Raw genomic sequence first — 20,765 nt, 5'->3', positions numbered from 1 at the left:
TATTATTTGGCATCAAGAGATTCTTTACAGTTACGGCTGAAGCGGGGGGGCACACGCAGGCAACACTTTTTTGTTTCAAAGAGGAAACCCGCTGAGCAATTTTACTCTTATGAGCCGTTTAAAGAGATGGGAAGTGGCTCCCAGTGTCTCGGATAAAGTCAGACGTAATGGGGATTATTACAGAAATGTGTTCTGTTAGTCGTTAGACTAAGTGAAGCCGTGAAACAAAAACGGGCTCTGACATTTATAGCTGTCAGCCTTATTTTGAATATGCGACTGTTATTTAAAGGGATCCTCTCAGTAACGATGCTGTAAGTAGCTCTGAGTGGGAAGGTGGAAACAGGAGCGCGTTTGCCAAACACATTTCTGATCTTTTTCCCGCGTGTTTGTCTCAGTTTTTCACACGCGGGTGCTCGCTGTGACCAATGAACGTGAACCATCGAGCAAAAACTATAAACACGCTCACATCTAACAGCCAGGAAATGAGTGAAAACCTTTTCCTCTCTCCGATATTTATATTCCTTTCCGCTGATCAGATTCTTGATAGCGCTGCCGTGGCAGGTCCATATCGCAGCCGCGCCGGCCGTATTCATTCCCCACACAAAACCTGTGGGAGGATGGCATTACACCGGCTCTAGTTTGTTATTCCAGCTTGCTTGGACCCTAAAGCTGTCTCAGCGCAGCACCAAAACCACAGCTGAAAAGCATCCAAGCACTAATATTATCTCCTTCTCCACCGAGTTGCAGGGACAAAGATGATTTACGTGAAGAAGAAAGTTGTGCGTTTGCTAAATACGGTATATGGTACAATGAGCGGCTGGGGCAGAGAGCTGCAGGGACAGAACAGGTGTACTGTGGAGGGAAATCATGAGTCTGGATCACTGAATTTAAAAGCATTTCATGCACAGACTTTCAGCATTCAGCTTCTGCATCTATCACAGAGCAAAAGACCCCGAATCAATGTATGGAGATGCGCAGTATACCTCAGTTATCATTCATTTGCTTTCATTATTAACCAAACAATTAATACTCATTAGGTGGAAGGCTGCCTGGGGGGCTCACGTTAAATGATAAAAAATATGTAACACAATCTGGTTTTCTGCATTAATCTCACAACTTCAGCGCTAACGTCGATCACAGCAAACCCCGTGGTGCTACGCTCGTCTTGTATTTACCTCTCATCTCTTTACAGTAGTTTCTATTGTTGAGGTGTGTCATCCCTGCACAGCGTTCAGATGGTCCGCCTACGCACCAGGGATTCACAGGAAACGATGCATGCAAGTAATCCCAATTTTATGGCACGATATCAGCTTCACTGTTTGCTGTTTACTCTTCCATATTATATTACTGCCGATGGAAAAACCACCATTAAAAAAAAAACACGTTCAATTTAGAAGACACTGGGTGGGTTTTGATGTGAAATAGTCAGAAGAAACAATTTATTTGTAAGAGAGGGGCGCGCTAACCATAACCGTGGGAAAACTGCTCCATTCAGTTCCTATTATAACAGCTTGTGTTTGTTTGGCTGCACTGTAAGCTGATACACCAGTTGCTCTTCTGTTGTGTTTTTGATAAAGTAGCTCTTCGGCTCTTTTTCTTTTGCTATGACATTAAACAGACATGCTACCAACCATCAATATTAACCAGACAAAGACTGAAATCTTAGAGAATCTTTATGTTTGCGATCAGCTGATCGAGGCTAAAAGAGCAGCGGCCCTCGGAGACGGAGTGTGTGTTTAACCTTTAAAGCGTCCGACAACGCAAACAGCTGACACCGAAGCTCGCCGCAGACTGGGGTCAAAGTCACGTGACTGTGATAGTGACACATCCGCTGGGCTGAAACCTTGTAATGGACGGGGGCTGTGAGGCTGTCTCGCACTCACACACGAATCCTAACGCACAGATCCGCCGGGGTAAGCGGTGTGATGGGAGGAGGGGTGACACACTGTGGGATGGAGATGTATATCTGTACGTAGGACCCAGCTGTTACACTAATCTGACAATCCAACAGGATTAAAGACCATCTAAAGGCTGGCACACGCTCTGTGTGGAAATCTCCTCCATTATATATGACCTTATGAAACATGCATCTCTGAGTGTGTGTGTGTGTGTGTGTGTGTGTGTGTGTGTGTGTGTGTGTGTGTGTGTGTGTGTGTGTGTGTGTGTGTCACTGTCCTGCTGCCAGAAATGCCTTGAGACTCTGACACAACTGCTGCTCCCACACTCCACAATACACCACAGTGTACTTGTTGTTGTGTTTACGTGGGGTGTGTATTAGAAGTTTTGGGAGCCGGCGAGTGTGTGTTTGTTGGTGAGTGTATCGAGTGTATTGATGCTAGGTTGGAGAAGTGTTGTGAGTGAATGCTGCTGGATGGCTGCTGGGTCAATGGCGGCGTCTTTTTGTGGGCGCTTTATGCGAAGTGCTGGTGGAGAGAGGCAGAAGAGAAGGAGGAAGGCTGAATGCAGATTTATAAGTGTGTGTGTCTGTGTGTGCGATTATAGCCCAGCTCAATGGGCCCATTTCTGCAGGGCCAGTGGGAGGGCGTGGCGCCTGTGGCTGAAACTTTTCTCGTGTTTCTAAGGAACTTTTCAAAAGGGCTCAGAAATGCGGCTGCGTGTGAGAGAGAGCGCCCCGCGGACCATGATGCCTTTGTGTAGCACAGGGTGAGAGGGGGCACTCGGAGTACACACAGAAACGGTAATCAATGGTCTCTTCTCAGCCCCGAATCGAAGCGCGCACACACAAACGTAAGCCGGCGACGATGATGAGAATCAGGTTTCTGCCAATATTCAGCGATGGGAATCACAAGGCAACATCTGTGTGTGTTCGTATAATTGCAGCTTGTGTAATCAGGCTAATGACTGTCACGCAACTGTACGAAGCCCAAAGGGGCGAACGACAAGGAGAAGCAGGAAAAATCGATACATAAAAGGCAGAGAGAAATGGAGATTATTTGCGAAGAGGAAAAAAAAAAGAACAGGACTGAGGAATGATGGGATGGATGGACCCTGAAGCAGGAGGGCGGAGAACAAAGACAGGAGTGTTTTTGTCTTTGATGCAGGGCAGAAAAATCCAATCAGCCCTGTGTAATTCAATCTGGAATGGAAAGCTGCACCTTCGCGAGTGTGTGAGCAGAGGGCATGATGAGTATTATTATCATGGCCATGCCTATCATTTTCTCTGAAACACACACACAGGGGGAGGTAAACAAATCGCTGTTTGCAGGGAATGGCAAGCAGGTGACCTTGCTGCTCTCTCTTGGCTCCCCCCCATTGGTTGACCGACTTTGGCGAGCAGACAGCCGGTCCCGTCCCTCGCAGCCAGTGCCTGCAGGCCAAGTCCCTGTCAGCACAGCCGGACAGGCGATTGATTCTCCGTGTATCATAAGAGCTCTCGATATCGAATACTAATTACGCAGGTTGCGATATCTGGTGGCGGAGTGAACTCGAGATAAGGAAAGAGCAGCACGTGGTCTCTGCCTTAAAGGGGCCACACACACTGAAAGCTCGTGACCTAATCAGATAATTATCATGAGCTCCTGATTAGCTCTGACAAATCAGTGTCAGAAGACTTCAAGAAACGAGTAAACAGAGAAATTAAACATTTGGCTTGTCCTGATTTTTTTCAGTGAATGGATACTGTTGTCTCGGCAGATGTTTACATATACTTTCCTTCAGGTGATATATTGAATTTAGCAGATAATACATGGCAGCGGGTTAGCCCCGGGATGGACTGGTGACATGTCCAGAGAAGTACCGCACCCCACGCCCAGGCTCACCTCTGACGACAAGCTGGATAAGTGGTTAAATTAAAGAGTGGAGGATGGAAGTACAGTGTATAATCCAAAAACATTGTCTGTATAATCCCGTCAAGCTTTAAAGTCAATATTTGGTGCCATGTACGTCAGTGCTTCTTAGTACCAGGGCACACCTAAAGGGTCATAAAATGACACAGGTTCGCACTCCGAAGGACATCCTGTTTTCAAGGTTGTATAGTTTAATATGTTACAGTTTGATTATTTTATAGGCCTGAATCTATACTTTGTGTCTTTGAGGGTTTTCGGACGTTCCAACTGCAAAGAAAAAAACTTTGGGGCATGTTTTTCTGAGCATATTTAGACATTTTAGAGATTTTCTACACTCAGCTAAAAGCAGCAAGTCAGGAGTAGGAAACCGAAATCAGACTCTTATTGACAGTTACATTAACCAGTTGAAGCCAAGAGTAAAATCCATCAATACACATATGTCTTCCTCAAGTTACTTTTACTGGATCAGCTCTGCACTGTTCTGTTAAAATCAAATAATTTGTCTGTAACTTTGGTACATCTCTCAACTGCAAGATATCAGCTTTACAAGATATACAAGATATACTATATAATGTAAGTGTGGCAGAGCCTGCCTCCAGGCTTCATGCTACTTTCTGTCATCAGCTTTAAAAGTGAGTCAATCACCGTAGACTTACTTGATAAAACACCCATTTCTATAGCACAAATATACAAGCTTAGAGCCTGATCTAAAAACATTTTCATCTCTACAGCTAATTTCCCCTTTTATTCAATTTTATTTTATTTATAGCGCACCAAATCACAACAACAGTCGCCTCAAGGTGCTTTAAATTTAAATTTTAAGTTAAAGACTGTAAAACCCTGATAATAAGACAATCCCCTATTAGCAAGGACTTGGTGATAGTGGCAATGAAAAACTCCCTTTTTAACAAGAAGAAACCTCCAGCAGAGCCAGGCTCAGGTATATCCAGCCATCTGATATGACTTGGTTTTGGATGACATGAGATTTTTGTTTACATCAAGGCTTAAAGGTATGCTTTAAAGGGTCACTTTTGATTGTGTCTGTGGTTCCTATCTAGTCATTTTTAAGGTTGGACAACACAAGGCTACATAAGGGTACTTGTAATTTTTTTAAATATTTTAGTTCTGATAAATGGGTGCATTTATTTGTGTGATGCTCTCACACACAGTCAGTATGTTTACTTTGCCAGCTAAGCTAGCTAGCTTTAGCCAATTACTTAGCTGCCACAGTTTTGTTCAAATATCATTAATTGTGGCTCCAAAAAACATAAAATTAGTTCTGTCAGCATTAATCTCGTTAAAATGACGTTAACGCCATAACCGCATTAACACGACAATCGGATCACCTCATGCGTGGGGCTGCAGGGCATCAATGCGTTTGCACGGTTAGCTCGTTAGCGCCGCGCAACCCCATGCACGGGGTGAGCCGCGCTAACTCGCTAACGGAGATTTGCCGCATTAATGCGGTTATGGCGTTAACATCATTTTAATAAGATTAACGCTGACAGCACTACATAAAATACAACATAAAAGTTTGCTTAACCAAAACGTGAAGTCAGACTGGCTGTGTCCTTCTTTTACATACAGTCTTTGGTCTCAACACAGAACACAAAGTTAAGCTTTAGAAAGAAACCAGCATTTGTGTTTCCCAAAAGCCCAAACTATTCCTTTAAACAGCCAAAACAGTAGGGAACCACTGCTGCACGGTACATCTAGCAAAATTAATGCGTGCGTGCAGCAGGTAGCTGTAAATAAGCGTCTAACCAGGATTAACAGGCCAGATATGAGCGCAGCCTTTAATGTTATTCAGGTGGGGAAGATTCATTGCCAACCAGACAGTGTTATCTCCCTTCAGCCTCTGTTGAATCAAATATCATCACAAGCTCCAAGTGAAACCATGCTCATTCATTTCTGACTGTTCTTTACAGCTAAAGATAGCTTTATCTCTCAGTGGGCAACATTACTCACTGACTAATTAATTAAGAGGTGTATTTAAGTAACTAATAGCTTGAGAATGATTGTCTAACGCACAGATTAGCTACACACTGCTTAGTATAACAATTGGTGATCAGTAACCGCCTGGTACTGTGGGCTCCGACTTAATTAAAGTGTGATTGTGGAGTCTGAAAGTAACGAGGTGGTCAGCATCCGTGTAAACTAGCGGAGATGCGTTAGTGGAGGACAGGGAAATGTATGGGTTATGATACCATCTTGCTCTTATAGCCCTCCTGTCTCTCGTCTCTGTGTAATCCTGTCCAGGTTGTTCTTTCCATTCAATCTGTATCAGCCGCTATAAGCTCTTTACAGGCGTGTGTTAACCACCAGGCTACCCCTGTCTCCCTCTCTCTCTGTTTCTTTACAGCTAGCACGGCTCCAATCCACCCCGTCTATCTCCCTTTCAATTTCTCATTTTTCTCCCTCGTCAGCGCCTCTGCTCTTTCATCATTTCACTCTACATAAAGTCAGTCCCTCCCCATTCTTCCTCTATTTTCTGATGAGCTCCTCTTACCACTTTTACATATTAACAAATTCGATTCTCTGCCTGGTCACCCCCGTCACCCCCCCACCCTCACCACATCAGCTGCGTTTTGTTCTCCTCTCCAATCTGCTTCTGACTTGCACTTTGGCCAGCACAAAGTCTTCTCATACAACTTTAGTCTGTGATTGCCTCTGACCTCATTCCCCTTTCATTTTCTTCAAATCTTCTCTCCCTCCACCTCTGCACCACACCTAATCACGTCTGTCGCCACACCTTGGTGCCTTGTTCAGTTTTTGGGAGACTACGCAACCACCAATATTTGTCTCTCCGTGTATGCAGGTGGCCCTACGACAGATTGGCGACCTGTCCGGGGTCTCACGTGAGACCCTAAATTGGATAAGCATAAAAAAATGGATGGATGAATTATTTCCAAGTGCGCTGAGCCACGTTTCATGTCGTGTAGTGTTTTGTTTGGCACAAATGTATTTCTTCCTCTTGTTTTTCTACCTTGTCAATCATCTTACATCTGTATTTTTATAGAGCAAACCATCCCAATCTCTCTCTCATCTCCAAAATCCTGTGAATTGATTTTTATGCGAGGGACTTGGGAAAGATTTCTTGCAATAATCCGGAGGACGCAGCATTGTAGCAACAACAATGAGCAAATTAGCAATTGTTAGCTCAGAAACGGTGTCCACTAATCACTAACATCCACAAAGAACTGGCTCCGAGGGTAATATTAGCCACCACTAGCTATCCTACTAATGAAGACAGATTTCTGTCCGTCTAATGTAGCCAAATGGATATCTCAAGTGGATCTTATTCATCCAAACTGCCTGTGATAGTTAATCTGCTCAATTAGCTTGCTGTTTTCAATTTACTTTATTATCTAACATTACAATTCAACCACAGTCAGATCAAAGACAGTAAACTACAGTCTGCAAGATGGATGTTGCCACTGTGACCGCACCCACTGGTTAGTGAAGCCTCGAGCTCTTGGACGTTGCCATTTTGGTGTTTTGAGACTGGATGTGACAGGCGAGGGGTGGATCTTCCTGTAAAAACCACACGCTTACTGGCATTTTTTCCCTACAGACTTTTACGCAACCGGGAGTCTTTTTGTAACCAACAAAGCCAGTACGAAAGATGGACATAGCTTTCAGGTCTGAAAAGTGATAGCTGGAAGTCACTTTGGAAAGTGGCTGGCGAGCGTTTGTAGGCCATTTGGTGTCTTCTGTGCAGGTAAACAGAACAATCGCAATGTCGGGGAATATGCATTGGTCACCGCATGCTCATGAACCAGTCTGTAGGCCTGTGTGACTGGGCCGATACTCACCTGACCCTACAGTGCCACCATGATTACACCACATCCAAAATGGGGGATAAGACAAAAACGACCACGTGTCTGCGAAACCTCAGAAGTTTTAGGGGCTCAGTCACTCATTTCAGGTCATATTGGATAAAAGAAGTTATAAATCTTGGTAACACTGTATTCCAGAAGTGTGGATTAACTAGTGAATGCTCATTGGCTAATCACCTGGGATTGACATGTTGTTAGCCAATCGGTGTGTGGTCTCTCTCATCACGTCCAAGTTCAAAACACCAAAGATGCTGAGGATGAAAATGTTCACCCCGAGGCATCAAAAAACAGTGGATGACATCACACTAGCTAGGTACATCTTTGATGGTGTCTACGGTAACCACAGCCACAAATGTAACACTGCTGGTTGCCGACTGCAGTTCAGTTAATGGTTAAATTATGCAGAGAAACAATAACACATGTTGTTTGTATGCTAACCAAAGAACCTTTAAATTTGAACCAAAGTAAATAAAGGCACAGCTCACATCAGAGGCTGACTGGGCTCATTTTAAAATGTCAACCAGAGAAAAAGGAAGAAATCATCGCCGTGAAGACGAAACGCCTCTCCTCTATAAATACCTCCTCTCTCTCGTCCTCATGCTGGGTATAATGTTTCAGTGTTGTGCGACCTGTCGCTCTGTCTATTGTATCTACCTCCATCATGTCGTGTCCTGTCACACAGACACCGCGCTCGATCGGACAAGGGAAACAATTATCATGTCATACACACGGCTAAATAAACAATACGTTCACAGACGTGTTTGTGCGCACAGTCCTGGTGTCAGTCAGCCTTTCAGACCCGAGTCTCTGTCGGCTGAGATTAGGGCTAATCCACAACTGTTGGAATGAAAGATTAAGAATGAATCACCTGCTGCAGGAAAACCAAGTGTGTGCATGAGTGTGTGCACCTGCATGTGGAAGGGTTTATAAGACAGGCCCTCTGGGGAAAGAAGCGTGCTGCAATCACCAAGCAATATTACACAACCTCTATCCTCCTCCACAAACACACACACACACACACACACACACACACACACACACACACACACACACACACACAGAGCATGTTTCAGTGTCCCTAATTAATTGGATCGATGTTCTTCCCTCATGGCCTGCTGATAATTGAGGGGACGTGAGTAACATGTGGGAAGCCTTTTGTTACTAACTTCCTGTTTATAAAGACAGGAAGAATAGACGAGGAGCTCTGCAGCGATGGAGGAGAAGGAGCAGGAAGGCTGGTGGGTGGAGGGTGTAAAGATGGATGGATAGAGAGAAGAAAAACGTTGCAGCAATGAGCTCCTGACCTCGTTCGCTCCTCTGTCGGGACGTTGGGCTAAATAATTCAAACACACACACACAGAGTCACATGCCTTTAGCACACAGTATTTCTCGTCGGCATGAGCGGCCTCCCCGTGCTCCGTCATCGCCTCCTCTGCCTCCATATTCGCATGTAAACACATAAATGCATCACTCAGGAAGCTCGAAGAGCAGATCTATAAATGCTCTCTCACTGTAGCCGTGCTGCTATCCCAAGGCCACAAACACACTTACAGGTCGTGCATTTCCGTATGCAAACAAGCGGATCCTTGATGAATCGCATAGTGCCAAAAAAGGAAAAAGAAATTGATATTTGTAGCTTTAAACTGAGGAAATGTCTTTATTCTTAAAGGAAATGGAGACTGAAAGAAAGAAGAGGAAAAATCTGCGGAAGAGACGTGTGTACGAACCCACGTGTGTTTTCATGTACTTTTCTCTTCCAAGTGCCGATCTGAGCCCATTCTGACACCGCTTAAGACATGAAAGCCATTAGACAGGGAATAAAAACTTCCACAAACTAGAATCCATTTAAACTTTCATGCATGTAAAATCCCTCGTGTTTCAATTCGATCTGACGTCGTTCCCGTTTTTTTAATCTTTATCTCCTCCTGTGAAACCTTAAAGATGTTCCCCTGAGAACACACCCTCTCTGTTTTACTCCTACATCTCCATTTGTGTGGTACTCCACCGCTATTCAGTACAAATAACCTTACACGGTTTTGATTGCCTATAGTGGCTATTCTGAAACAGAGGGAGAGGGGTAGTATTTCCAGTCAGAGCAAGTCAAACATCGGGCCTCTGCAAACAAGATGCAAACAAAGAAACTGGTTCTTTGCAACAGAGCATGGAAGGAAGAAGAGTTTGGGATTCAGCGGTAGTTAAGCTGAGCAAAAGCTACAGCCTCCTTTGTTGTTTTAACTTCATTATAGTTTATTTTTACAGGCGAATCAATACATCTATCAAATGTCTGTGGAAGACAACGTCTTCCCATCATGCAAAGTGACTTTTTGTCTCACTAAACCTCCCAAAGAAATTGTATTTGCACAGATATGCACTCCCTGGGAACTTTATTAGCAACTAGTTATAAACTGGACCTCGTTTTCCCTTCAGACGTGCATTATTTCTTCATTGCACTGATTCATCAAGGTGCTGGAAACACATGATCATCAACATCACACAGTTGATGCAAATTGGTCAGTTGCACATCCATCACCACACGCCAAAGATGCTGATTGGATTGAGATCTGCTAACTGTGGAGGCCATTTGAATGCAGTTAACTCATTGTCGAGTTCAAGAAACAAGACTGGGGTGATTTAAGCTTTGTGGCCTGGTGCGTTATCCTACAGGAAGCAGACACCAGAGGATGGATACACTGTGGCCATAAAGACTCGCCATCAATACTCAGGGAGGGTAAGAAAACTGTCAGGGCAAAATATGCCAAGAAAATCTCCCCCACACATTAAGCAGCATGAACCATCGATACAAGTATTTTCGCCCAGAGAACTGCTGCTCACTGGACACCAACATTCATTTTTTTATGCATAAGGACACAGCAGAGAGATGACAGGAAATAATGGACAACAGAAAAAAAAGCTCCCAGTTGTGACTGCTGGTGGTAAATGTAAAAGTAAATGATAGCACTGCGGGTTATTAAACTAATGGTTAACTTCATAATAAGTCCTGGAGATGAGTTCTTCTTAACTAATGATATAGTCTATAAAACCGTAAAAAACAAAACAAGCAAATTATAATTTTTTTTTAAAAAAAAGGTCCAACAGTTAAATACTGAAATATATTGAATTCAGTTTAATTTCTAGAGTTTTAGAGTACTAAGGAACAGGGGATGTAAGATCAAAAGCACTGGAACATTTAACTGTGCCAACAAATCCGCCTCCATGACAGGTTAGCAACAAGCTAATGAAGGCCATGTGATCATGTTGAAGAGGAAGATAATAATGGGAATACCATCAAACTACTATTTTGGGGGATACAGTGAGCCAGCTGTTTTAGCTCCATGATGGACCTCAAGGACCGCCATGCTGCTCGAGGAGAGTGGGGAGTGTATACGTGTTCTACAATAAAGAAATATTTTATTCACGGCTTCTCCTCCAAGATTACTTCTGCACAAGGGCAAACCTGACACGCTCGTGATTTCCATAACGCTATCACCAAGATAAAGAGTGAACCTCCGGGATTTTGCTTCTTATTTAAAGGTAGAAATTGCTCAGACTGGCAGATGGAGAGGGGGGTGGAGGGTCAAGTGGAGGCCTCCAAGAGGCGAGGCTTAGGGTCCTGTTGGGAGTGTAAAGTCGGGGCTTATCGTGGCTTCACCCCACTCTTATCAGCCGCATGCCAGGAAGTACACATTCCAGCATCTCCACTGGACAACTCCGAGTGACCCCACCCATCCGGCCCTTTGTTAATGTAATTATTGTGTTGATACAGAAACGGGAGAGGGAAGAGAGTGGTACTAAAAAGACACACACACACACACACACGAGTGATAGTGAGTGAAAAATGATAGCATCATCTCAGCGTATAGTTAATATGCTGCTAGAAGGCATCTACGATTCTCACTCAGCCAAACACACACACACAGACACACATACACAAGGGTTTGTTAGTGGGAAGGAGGCGCCCTGTTTCTGGGGGTTTTATTTATAGCGAAAGCTCTAACACACAGAGATCCCAGAATGCTTTGTGGGTTTGGGAGACGGTGCCGCGTTTACGCTCTCTAATTTTGAGTCCTGTAATAGCACACGCGCACACACTCACACACATCTACTGTAAAGGTGAAAGACAACTGCCATCTTTTCATCTGGATGTTTTTTCCCCCACTCGCTGTGCTTGAACGGGAGAAGGAGGAGGGAGAGGAGGAGGGAGAGGAGGCCGGGATGAGACGTGAATGAAGCAAGCGACGAGAGGGGAGAGAGGAAAACGAGACGGAGCGAAGGAGGAGGGGGGGGGGGGGAAAGAGAGAGGGAACGAGGGATGGGAGGGGACGGAGAGGAGAGCGGGGTGATAAAGCTGTGACAACGGCAGCCATGGTGGTTGTCATGGCGACGGCCGCGGAGAGCAGGTAGAGCACAGTCTCCTGGGAAAGAGCAGTGCATGCCTCCCTCCCCCACCCTGACTCTCTCTCTCTCTCAAAATCCCTCCATCTCCATCGCTCTGGCCTCGCTCCATCCCTTTGCTGCCATCCCAATCATCCAGTCCTCATTTTGCCCAATATGGCCCATCTCTTTCCTTTCTCTCCCTCCATCACTCTCCCACGGTCCTTTTACTTCCCTCGCTCTGGTTTTTTAGGTTCCTTTTTTTATCCCCTTTTAATCGCCCACCATTCCTCCCCGTCTTTCCTCGCTGCCCCCGTCTTTTCCCTTGATCCCCGTCTTGCCATTAACTCTTTTTCTTTTTCTCCACGCTTTCTCCATTTCATGCCCTCCCCTCCATCCATCGCTTTCCCTCATTATCTTCTCTTTCCATTCCTCTCCCTCCCTTCCTCTTGTCTCTATATTCATCTAACCCCCCACTCCAGAGAATATGTATGTGAGTATGTCTGCGCAGTGCTGCCCAATTACTGCAAGGGAGTCTGTGTGTGTGTGTGTTTGAGAGTGTGTGTATGTGTGTGTGTGTTTAATGTGTGTGTGTTCCTAGCCTGTTTTGACCTACCTAAAACACCTCCAGCATTCTCCGTCTCCCTCTGACTCACTGAATCAACAAAACTGCTGCTGCACACCACAGCTATTCACAGGAGCTGCACGCATATGTGTGTGTGTGTGTGTGCGTGCGTGCATGCGTGTGTGTGTGTGTGTGTGTGTGTGAGCGCTGAGTTTGTGAGATTATTAGGGGCACAATGCTAAAGTGCGTCAGCGCACACATGTGAGCAGGCATGTCTGCACTTGCGTGTGGTGAACTGGTCATGGAGAGAGCAGGCAAAGTTTCCACGGCACACGGGGCCCCTTCCATCAGGACATGTTAGCGTGGCTCGGCGTGGGACTAAATGATAACTTTCTACCCTGCGAGTCTGGAGCGTAAGCAGAGATTAGATGACACATCTGTCAATTAAAGCAAATAACATTGCCATTTAAAGCAAAATATGTAAAGATTTAGGGATTTGGCACATACATTGTTTAAAACATAACTGTGCACAGCAAATTCTTCTTCAGAAGCACTGTTTTTTTGTTAATTACAATTTAAAGTCAGAAATGCTGATATTTCTCAGCATGAGAGATGCTTTTTTGTGCTTGCTTTTCATTTGTGCTGACAGCCTGTGCATGACTGATGTTTATGTGGAAAGCTTAATGAAACTGTGGTGCTAAGTCACTTCCAGCCAAATCCCGACTGTTGAATGACTGTTGTCAGCGGTTATCAGAGCCACACAAAAGCACCTGTTGGGCAACATGTCCAAAATCTCCAACCGGATAACCGCCGGTCTAACATCGATCGACTGCTGACAAATTTCTGCAGAAACAGAACTTTCCTCCAAAAACAAACTAACTAACAGGAAAAGGATTTAGCCTATTGGCTGACCCTAATCACCAGCAGGCGCCCTGGTACTAATCAATATGCTGTGTTTAGAAGGCACAGCTGACCAGTAGGGTATTGCATCATGCGTCACTGCACTTCTATCTGCTTTTCTGGGAAGACTGATGTCAGGCTAAAAGCAACAGGCTACACTGTAGGATATACAGCTACTCTACAAATTGATTTTAATACTGTGTATTAAGTCTAAAACTAACCAAGTGTCAACACTTTGGTGTTTATAGCTAAGCAAACCGTGCAAAAAAGGAATGTAAACAGGAAGTAAAAACAAAAACAAAAGAAGCAAAGCAGTTAAGTCCAAAAGTTGGGCCCCAAAGCTTACAACTGCCCTAATGAAGAACGGTGTTTTAATCTGGAAACACACCTTTGCTGCAGTTCTTTGAGGCAGCCTGTGAATCAGGTCTGCCTTAGATCTACGTCTACAGTGAGCTACTCTCAATTGTGTTGCTGCTGCTTCATCGCCCAGCCGAGGAGGGGAGCGAAATTACAAAATAAAAAGAGCAGAAGTGAGACTTCTAGTTAAAAACTAGAAGAAGAGTGAAGACTGTCAAGCTCTCAACCAATCAGCATGGTTTGCTTGGTGGTTTGATCCCAGTCCGTCTGTCAGAATATCCTTGGGAAAGATGCCAACCCCGAGTTGCTCTTTGATGCATCCACAGAGTGTGAAAGTTAGAAGTGCTCAGGTGTAGAAAAAGCAAATAGATGAATGCACAGATTCCACCATTACTTCAGCTCATCGGGGCAGAACAACCCCCACTGAATCAGGTAGTCACAGGAGCCAACCTGCACACCAGCTGATAACATTACAGCCTTTATTATCCATGGGTATAAATGGAGACGAATATGCCTTTCATGATAAGAGGTAAACTATTCCAGGTTATCAGACTAAAGCTCTGTCCTTCTTCATGTTAATCTGAGCTCTGAGAACAAGTCTTCTCAACCACAGGGGCTTCATTTAGTCTTTGCTAAAGATGAGCTGCAGCATTCTGAAGCATCTGCAGGCTGAGTAAAGAGTATAATAAATTACAATGATATGGCCATGAGGACAAAAAAGGAGGCTGGGTCTTCTTCTCAGCACTTTTATACTCAAATGAAAAAAATGGTGTTAAAAGCGAACGAAATTTGCTCCACTCTGACAGAAAAACCCCTCAAAATGCACGCATATAATCGCTCGATAAAACAAACTATCTTTTTTTCCCCTCGTGGTTGCAGACACCCACTAATTTTGTGTTCTGGGTAAACAGTCACATGCTCTTCACTGGAAGAAGAATATTCACAAACAAGGGTCACATGAGATGAAACGTCTAAATTATTAGTATGCAGTTTGACATCAGCGGGTAAAGGTCCCGCAGAATGCTGCGATCTTTCTGGGCTTACTCGGGGCCAATAATGACGGGCTCTGATTTATTGTCAGCTTTTTGCACACGGCTTTTATTTTGGAGGTCAAACTCCACGCACAGCTGCAGATTCTCAGCACCCATTGTTCTCTCAGATCAGACGAGGTCATATCGGCATGACCGGCACCGTGCAGGCAGGTCTCCCCGTCCATCCCGCCGCCGTTATCGCCTTAATGGTAAATGTGAAATTTCGATTCCCATTTGGCTGAATGGAGCACTAAAACTCTCCGCGAGAAAGAAAAACTAATTTCACTCAAATGCAGCACATCTGCTGTCCTATGTGATAAGAAATTGCTTTCAGATATGAACAGACACACAAACACCCGGGCCGGTGTTAGGGGGGCTGAAGCCTATCTTTATTCTCTCACTGTGTCCATGAATGCAGCTCCGGATATGAACCATGATCCTTTTCATTTCCTCTCTCCAGTGGAAGGTGGATACCATGCCCTCACCCATCCCTTAATACACACACCTGAAATACTTCCTCCACCCTGGCTGTGTTTTCTACCTGCCACCTTGTGTGTATGTGTTTGCGTGAGGGGGACTTTGTCCTCCAGGAGAGCGAGAAGGACCCACTTCCTGTGTCAGATTGCCTCTCACATTCCACACTCTCCCTCAATCCGCCCGGCTTGGGCTATTTTTTCCCCTCCTCCTTGATCCTTCTCTCTTTCTTCCTCTCTATGGGGGGCTTTGTCTGCTATCGGAGGCACAAAACACTGATTCATTCCACGAGTTGAACATGATCCTCAAGAACACGACGCCTTTCCGCCAAACACAGACAAACACACTCGCACCATAAAACGCACTTGTTCAAGGAGAGAGAGGGCTGGCGAGAACAAGTTGTTGGCATTGGAGATTCACTATTTTTGAGCCCACACACAGACAGATGGACAGTCAGGGTTCTCATGAAGGCAAACGGATGCGCGCGCACACACACACAGGCTATCCGTGGGACACAACAGATGTCTGTGGGAAAATCAGTCTCCCATGTAAAATAAAGACGGCCGGATGTGATGTCACAGCTTTGACAACAGGAAATACCCACAGGGACAAAACACAGAGGAATCACTCAGAACACACACACACACACACACACACACACAGTCTCCTGGCTTCAAGCCAAGAAGCATCTGAGAAAAGAGCTCATCAGCGGATGCACGCGACCACGGGTCATGCGCGCGTGCATTCAAAGCCCGGGGTTGCTTGAGGTTGAGTCTGTAATTATGACCCTCGACGGCAGCTGATCTATCAGTGCGCTCCTCACCACGGCGTATATTTACGTGTATGTGTGTCACACACCTGTCTCCATCTGCACACTTAAAGACAGATTAGGTCAGCTGGAGGCCAAGGATCTTTGGCAAGGATTGCAACCGACTGACCTACTAATCAGTGTTTATATCTGTGAGTGTGTGGTGTTGAAAACAGCTGCCAGAACTGGTGCAGCTTCACCGCAGAAACAACGAAAGATGGTCCAAGCAAAGCAAGGGTGAATTAGGCAAGAAAAGGCATTAAGCAGCAACATTTGGGCCTTTTGTACAACAATATGGAAAAAAAACTGTGACTATGTATAAAGGTGGCTTAAAGCTGATGGATCTCTCTGAAGTAGAACTGGTTTCTCTGGTCTGTTTAATTAATTGCCTGTGAGAAATAGAGGTATCCAAATATCGATGGTATCGACAGCAGTGCTGGTATGTGCATCAGATCGATACTAGTGCAATGGAACCGATACTATTTCTACCTCTATGTAGCCTGCTGAAATGTGTTAAATTGTTATTATTATTTGATTAGAAAACGTATTAAATATATGTGTTTAGTTATGCTAACTAATTATCATGGAAATTAAAACTCTGTGATTTAGTGATCATTAAAATGTGTTCATTTTCTATGTTGAAAGTGTCAATATCGGTATTGGTATCGGCTGGCCCTGCATTTACTTGGTATCAGATCGATATCAGCATTTGCAGTATGGCACTAGTGAGAACAGCTCGGGACCTTTAACAGGAAGTAGCCATGAATGAAGGTATAAAACTAAAACTGCAGATGAGCTAAAAATAAAACAGCAGGGGAGACGTGTTAAAAACCTCCAGCTTCTGAGTCTTGAAACTCAAAAGTAGATCTGGATCTTGATTTGTGTTTTTGGCGCTATCCTCGTTTTCTCTCAATGATTCAGCGAGCTTCCTCCCTCTTCCTCCACCCCCTCCTGCTGCTTATGGGATAAATCTGGATTAATCGGTAACGGAAAGTGTGGGCGTGTTACGGGGGGCGCGTGAAGCTCGGCGTGGATAGTTCCGGAGAGGAGATAGGTGTGTGTGTGTGTGTGTGTCTGTGTGTGCGCGCGCAGAGGAGGAGGGGGGGAGGCTCGCGCATTCCCTAAACAGCTTGCCTCCTCGCGATTCCCGATGACATCATTCCATCCGAGCACTCGTTCGCGGACCGCATCGCCGTTAACTTTCCCGTTACCCCACCCACTTTGTGCCACAACCACATACCGCCGCGGGCTGTCTCTGTCACACACACTTATAACCGGAGAATGCCCCCCAGTTGGATTCTGGCATCCGCACAATGAGGGCGCTGATATCTGGGAAGTAATGGAGCACCCCTGGACATCCAGTCACAGGCACACCTTCTCTCTCTCTCTCTCTCTCTCTCTCTCTCTCTCTCTCCACACACACACACACACACATCGTCCTGCAGCGCGAGTACCTGGTAATAAAGTCGTTAAAACCGCAGTATGACTGGAGCCCCCAAATTAAGGGCAGGATGTTGAGCTGGTGACACAGACACCACAGAACGAGGCACCGCACTAACACCCGTAATCAAGCCCAATTAGAGATAACCCGCTAATTAACCCCCCCCCCCCCTCTCCTCCACACATGCACGCACACGCACCTCCTGACTCCAGGGGACACACAGGCCACAATAAATCCCGACATTGAGACACAAAGGCTGGTGTGTGTGTGTGTGTGTGTGTGTGTGTGTGTGTGTGTGTGTGTGTGTGTGTGTGTGAGCGTAAAGCAAAGGGAGAGGTGGGGAGGGGGTGTGCAAGGGGGTAGCCGCCCCCCCCTCCTTAACAGGAGTCTGGAACGGCCAATACGGATCCTGGGTCGAGTGTAGGATTTCCTACCGATCACCGACGCGCCGCCACTGTCTCATTAACGATAGCGCACTCACACACACACACACATACACGTGTGCGCGCACCCCGACTCCCGTGTGCGCAACGAGAGCTCCCCGGTTAACAAAGGATGTAAGGCTCGTGCTTACCGTGGTGGCGTGAGCAAGCAGCGCCGTGAGCGCCAGCAGCCAAGGCAGCTCCATGGTCGGGGTGCGCGGGCACAGCCTCCCGGTGCCGCCGCCGATGCTGCTGCCTTTACCGGTGTGGGAGGGGTGGGGGGTTCTGGGAGGTGGAGGGACCCCCAAAAAAGAAAAAAAAGCTGCTGCTGGCTGTCGCCGGCTCCTTGCTCTCGGTGCCTCGGTAGTCTGTCCAACTTCAGAGCGAGCCGCCCGTCTGCGCGACCATCCGTCCTTGTAGTCGGGCTTTTTAATCCAAGGCTTCACGCGCTCCTGCTGCTGGTTCCGGTCACCGCTGAAGCAGATTTCCACGATGCCTTCCGATCTTTCTGTTTCTGCGAGTTTTTGCGCTCGAAATCTGATAATTTACTACCAGAAGAAGCCAGACCTCGTCTCTCTCGCTCTCTTAATACACGCACGAGCTCTCTCTACCTCTCTCTCTCTCTCTCTCTCTGAACACACACACACTCTCAGGCTCTCTCTCTCTCTCCTCCCCCTCTCCGTTGAGGGCAGGATGTTCCGTATGGCGACGCTGGCCTGGGAGTTTGGCAGGAGGAGGGGGTGTGTATATGTGTGCGTTAAAAGGAAGTGTAGGGGTTGGGGGTGGATCTCCGCGTGCAAGGGCGAGGATGCCCCCTGCAGCTCGGTTAGGCACCCGCAGCCCCCCTAAAACAAAACAATAAGCAGTCTGTAAATTCACAAGCAGCGGACCGCGGTGTTGGTTTGGTTAACCGCTCACACACCTTTAACGGTCAACCGCGCTCCTGCGCCGTGATTGGCTCAGTCACACCTGCGCCTGTACGTAAGAGGGGTTGATATCGCGCGATAACACCCCCCCCCCCTTCCCTCTCGGCTCTTGCAGTATGGTTAGCTGTTATTGCACCGCAGCAACCGGAGTGGAAACATTTAATGACCCGTCATATGCTCAAAGTTGTGTTCGCCACTTTTACAACCACCAGCGACGTCTGAAGGTGAACTTGAGCGTGCCTCCGTTTGGTTTCTCAGCTCCACCTGCCACTGCAGACCACGTGTTCCCTCCTTATCCCGAAATTAGCCTTGGGAAAATGTTGAATTGCATCTGATTGATTGTGAAAGACTATTAAGTAGCTTTTACCTACCTGTGATTAGTGGGATCAGAATGCTTTGTTAGGCTTATAAAATGTGACCTTTTTTTAAAGAAAGCACTGCCAAATAAAGCCATCAGGTGTGTCTTCAAATAAAACTCGGTCTGATGTAGATTCTGGTAGTCTTGGGTGTGTTCTCCCACCACGTTCGCAGTGAATACATGTTTAACATATTGTTAAAAGTATTCACTCATCTGCCTTAAGGCAGGGTAGGGTTTAATATGACATCGGCCCACCTTTTCCAGCTATAACAGCTTCTGTTCTGGGAAGATTTTCCACAGGTTTTAGGAGTGTGTTAATGGGAATGTTGACCTTCTTCTGGATGTGTATTTGTGAGGTCAGACACTGATGTTGGACGAGAAGGCCTGGCTCATAGACTCCGCTCTAATTGGCGTTTTATCAGGTTGAGGTGAGGACTCGGTGCAGGCCAGTCAAGTCTTTCCACACTAAACGTGCTTATTCATGTCTTTATGGTCCTTGCTTTGTGCACCGGTCATGTTGGAACAGGAAGGGGCTATGCCCAAACTGTTCCTACAAAGTTGGGACAATTAAATATCTTGGTATACTGAAGCATTAAGAGTTCCTTTCACTGGAACTAAGGGGCCAAGCCCAACTCCTGAAAAACAACCCTACACCTAGAAACTTTACACTTGGCAACCGCCAAACCCTGATTCATCCGTCAGATTGCGAGACGGAGAAGGGTGACTCAGAGAATACATCTCCACTCCTCTACAGTCCAGTCGTGGCGTGCTTTACACCACTGTAATATTGTGCTTAGTGATGTAGCCGCTCAATCATGGAAACCTATTCTGTGAAGCTCTCCAAGCACCGTTTGGAGCTCCTAAGAGCGACCCATTCTTTCACAAATGTTTATAGAGGCAGTCTTCATGCCCAGGTGCTTGATTTTATACACCTGAATCCTACGATTTGAATGGGTGACTGAATACTCTTGACAATGTATTGCAGTCTGTTTGAATGACAGCACTGGAGGACTACAAGATGGATGTGTTCTGACTGAGGCCTGTTCAACACTGCAATGCAGGCTGATTATCAGTAAATTAGGACTTCTTCTCCACTGACCGTAGGAGGGTTTTCACTCATGCTCTTCCTATTGCGATCACATAATGAGCATAAACAGAGCAGGGAGTCAAAAATAATAGAGGCGGTTTTTGGTACACATTACTTAAATTGTTCCCGACTTCTTCCATTCAGCACTGCTGGTTTGTCAGTCCTTGCGATGCCCCATTAAGGTGCCAGCCTCATTAATCAGCCACATTTATGGGAGAAAGTGGAGCATCAGGACCAAACGCCCTGCTCCCCTCTCTTGACTCTTGCTGTGTAATTGCAGCCGTATCCATTCGGTAGACATCGAACACACGCTACGGCACAGAGGATCCTGTTTCTCGATTCAACATAACGAGAGTACCAGACACACAATGAAGCACAGT

At 45.9% G+C, this 20,765-nt stretch overlaps 1 protein-coding gene across 2 annotated transcripts in view; it reads right to left on the bottom strand.

Moving 5' to 3' along the window:
- sdc3 (syndecan 3) overlaps positions 1-18,834 on the bottom strand; it is a 41,130-nt gene extending 22,296 nt beyond the window's left edge. The window contains exon 1 of one of the 2 annotated variants that reach the window (XM_086279676.1): positions 18,167-18,834. In XM_086279676.1, coding sequence (XP_086135802.1) covers positions 18,167-18,220 — 54 coding nt within the window. In that variant the 5' untranslated portion in view covers positions 18,221-18,834. The remainder of the gene's footprint in view (positions 1-18,166) is intronic. The other variant, XM_086279678.1, reaches the window with a different exon arrangement.
- Between the last annotated feature and the right edge of the window lie 1,931 nt (positions 18,835-20,765).

The sequence above is a fragment of the Aulonocara sp. 'chitande type north' Nkhata Bay genome, linkage group LG22, assembly GCF_057382095.1.
Source record: "Aulonocara sp. 'chitande type north' Nkhata Bay isolate Kocher_YH1m ecotype deep benthic linkage group LG22, A_spYH_male_GT1.1, whole genome shotgun sequence".
NCBI classification, from domain to species: Eukaryota; Metazoa; Chordata; class Actinopteri; order Cichliformes; family Cichlidae; genus Aulonocara; species Aulonocara sp. 'chitande type north' Nkhata Bay.
This window is presented reverse-complemented; position numbering and strand designations above follow the sequence as displayed.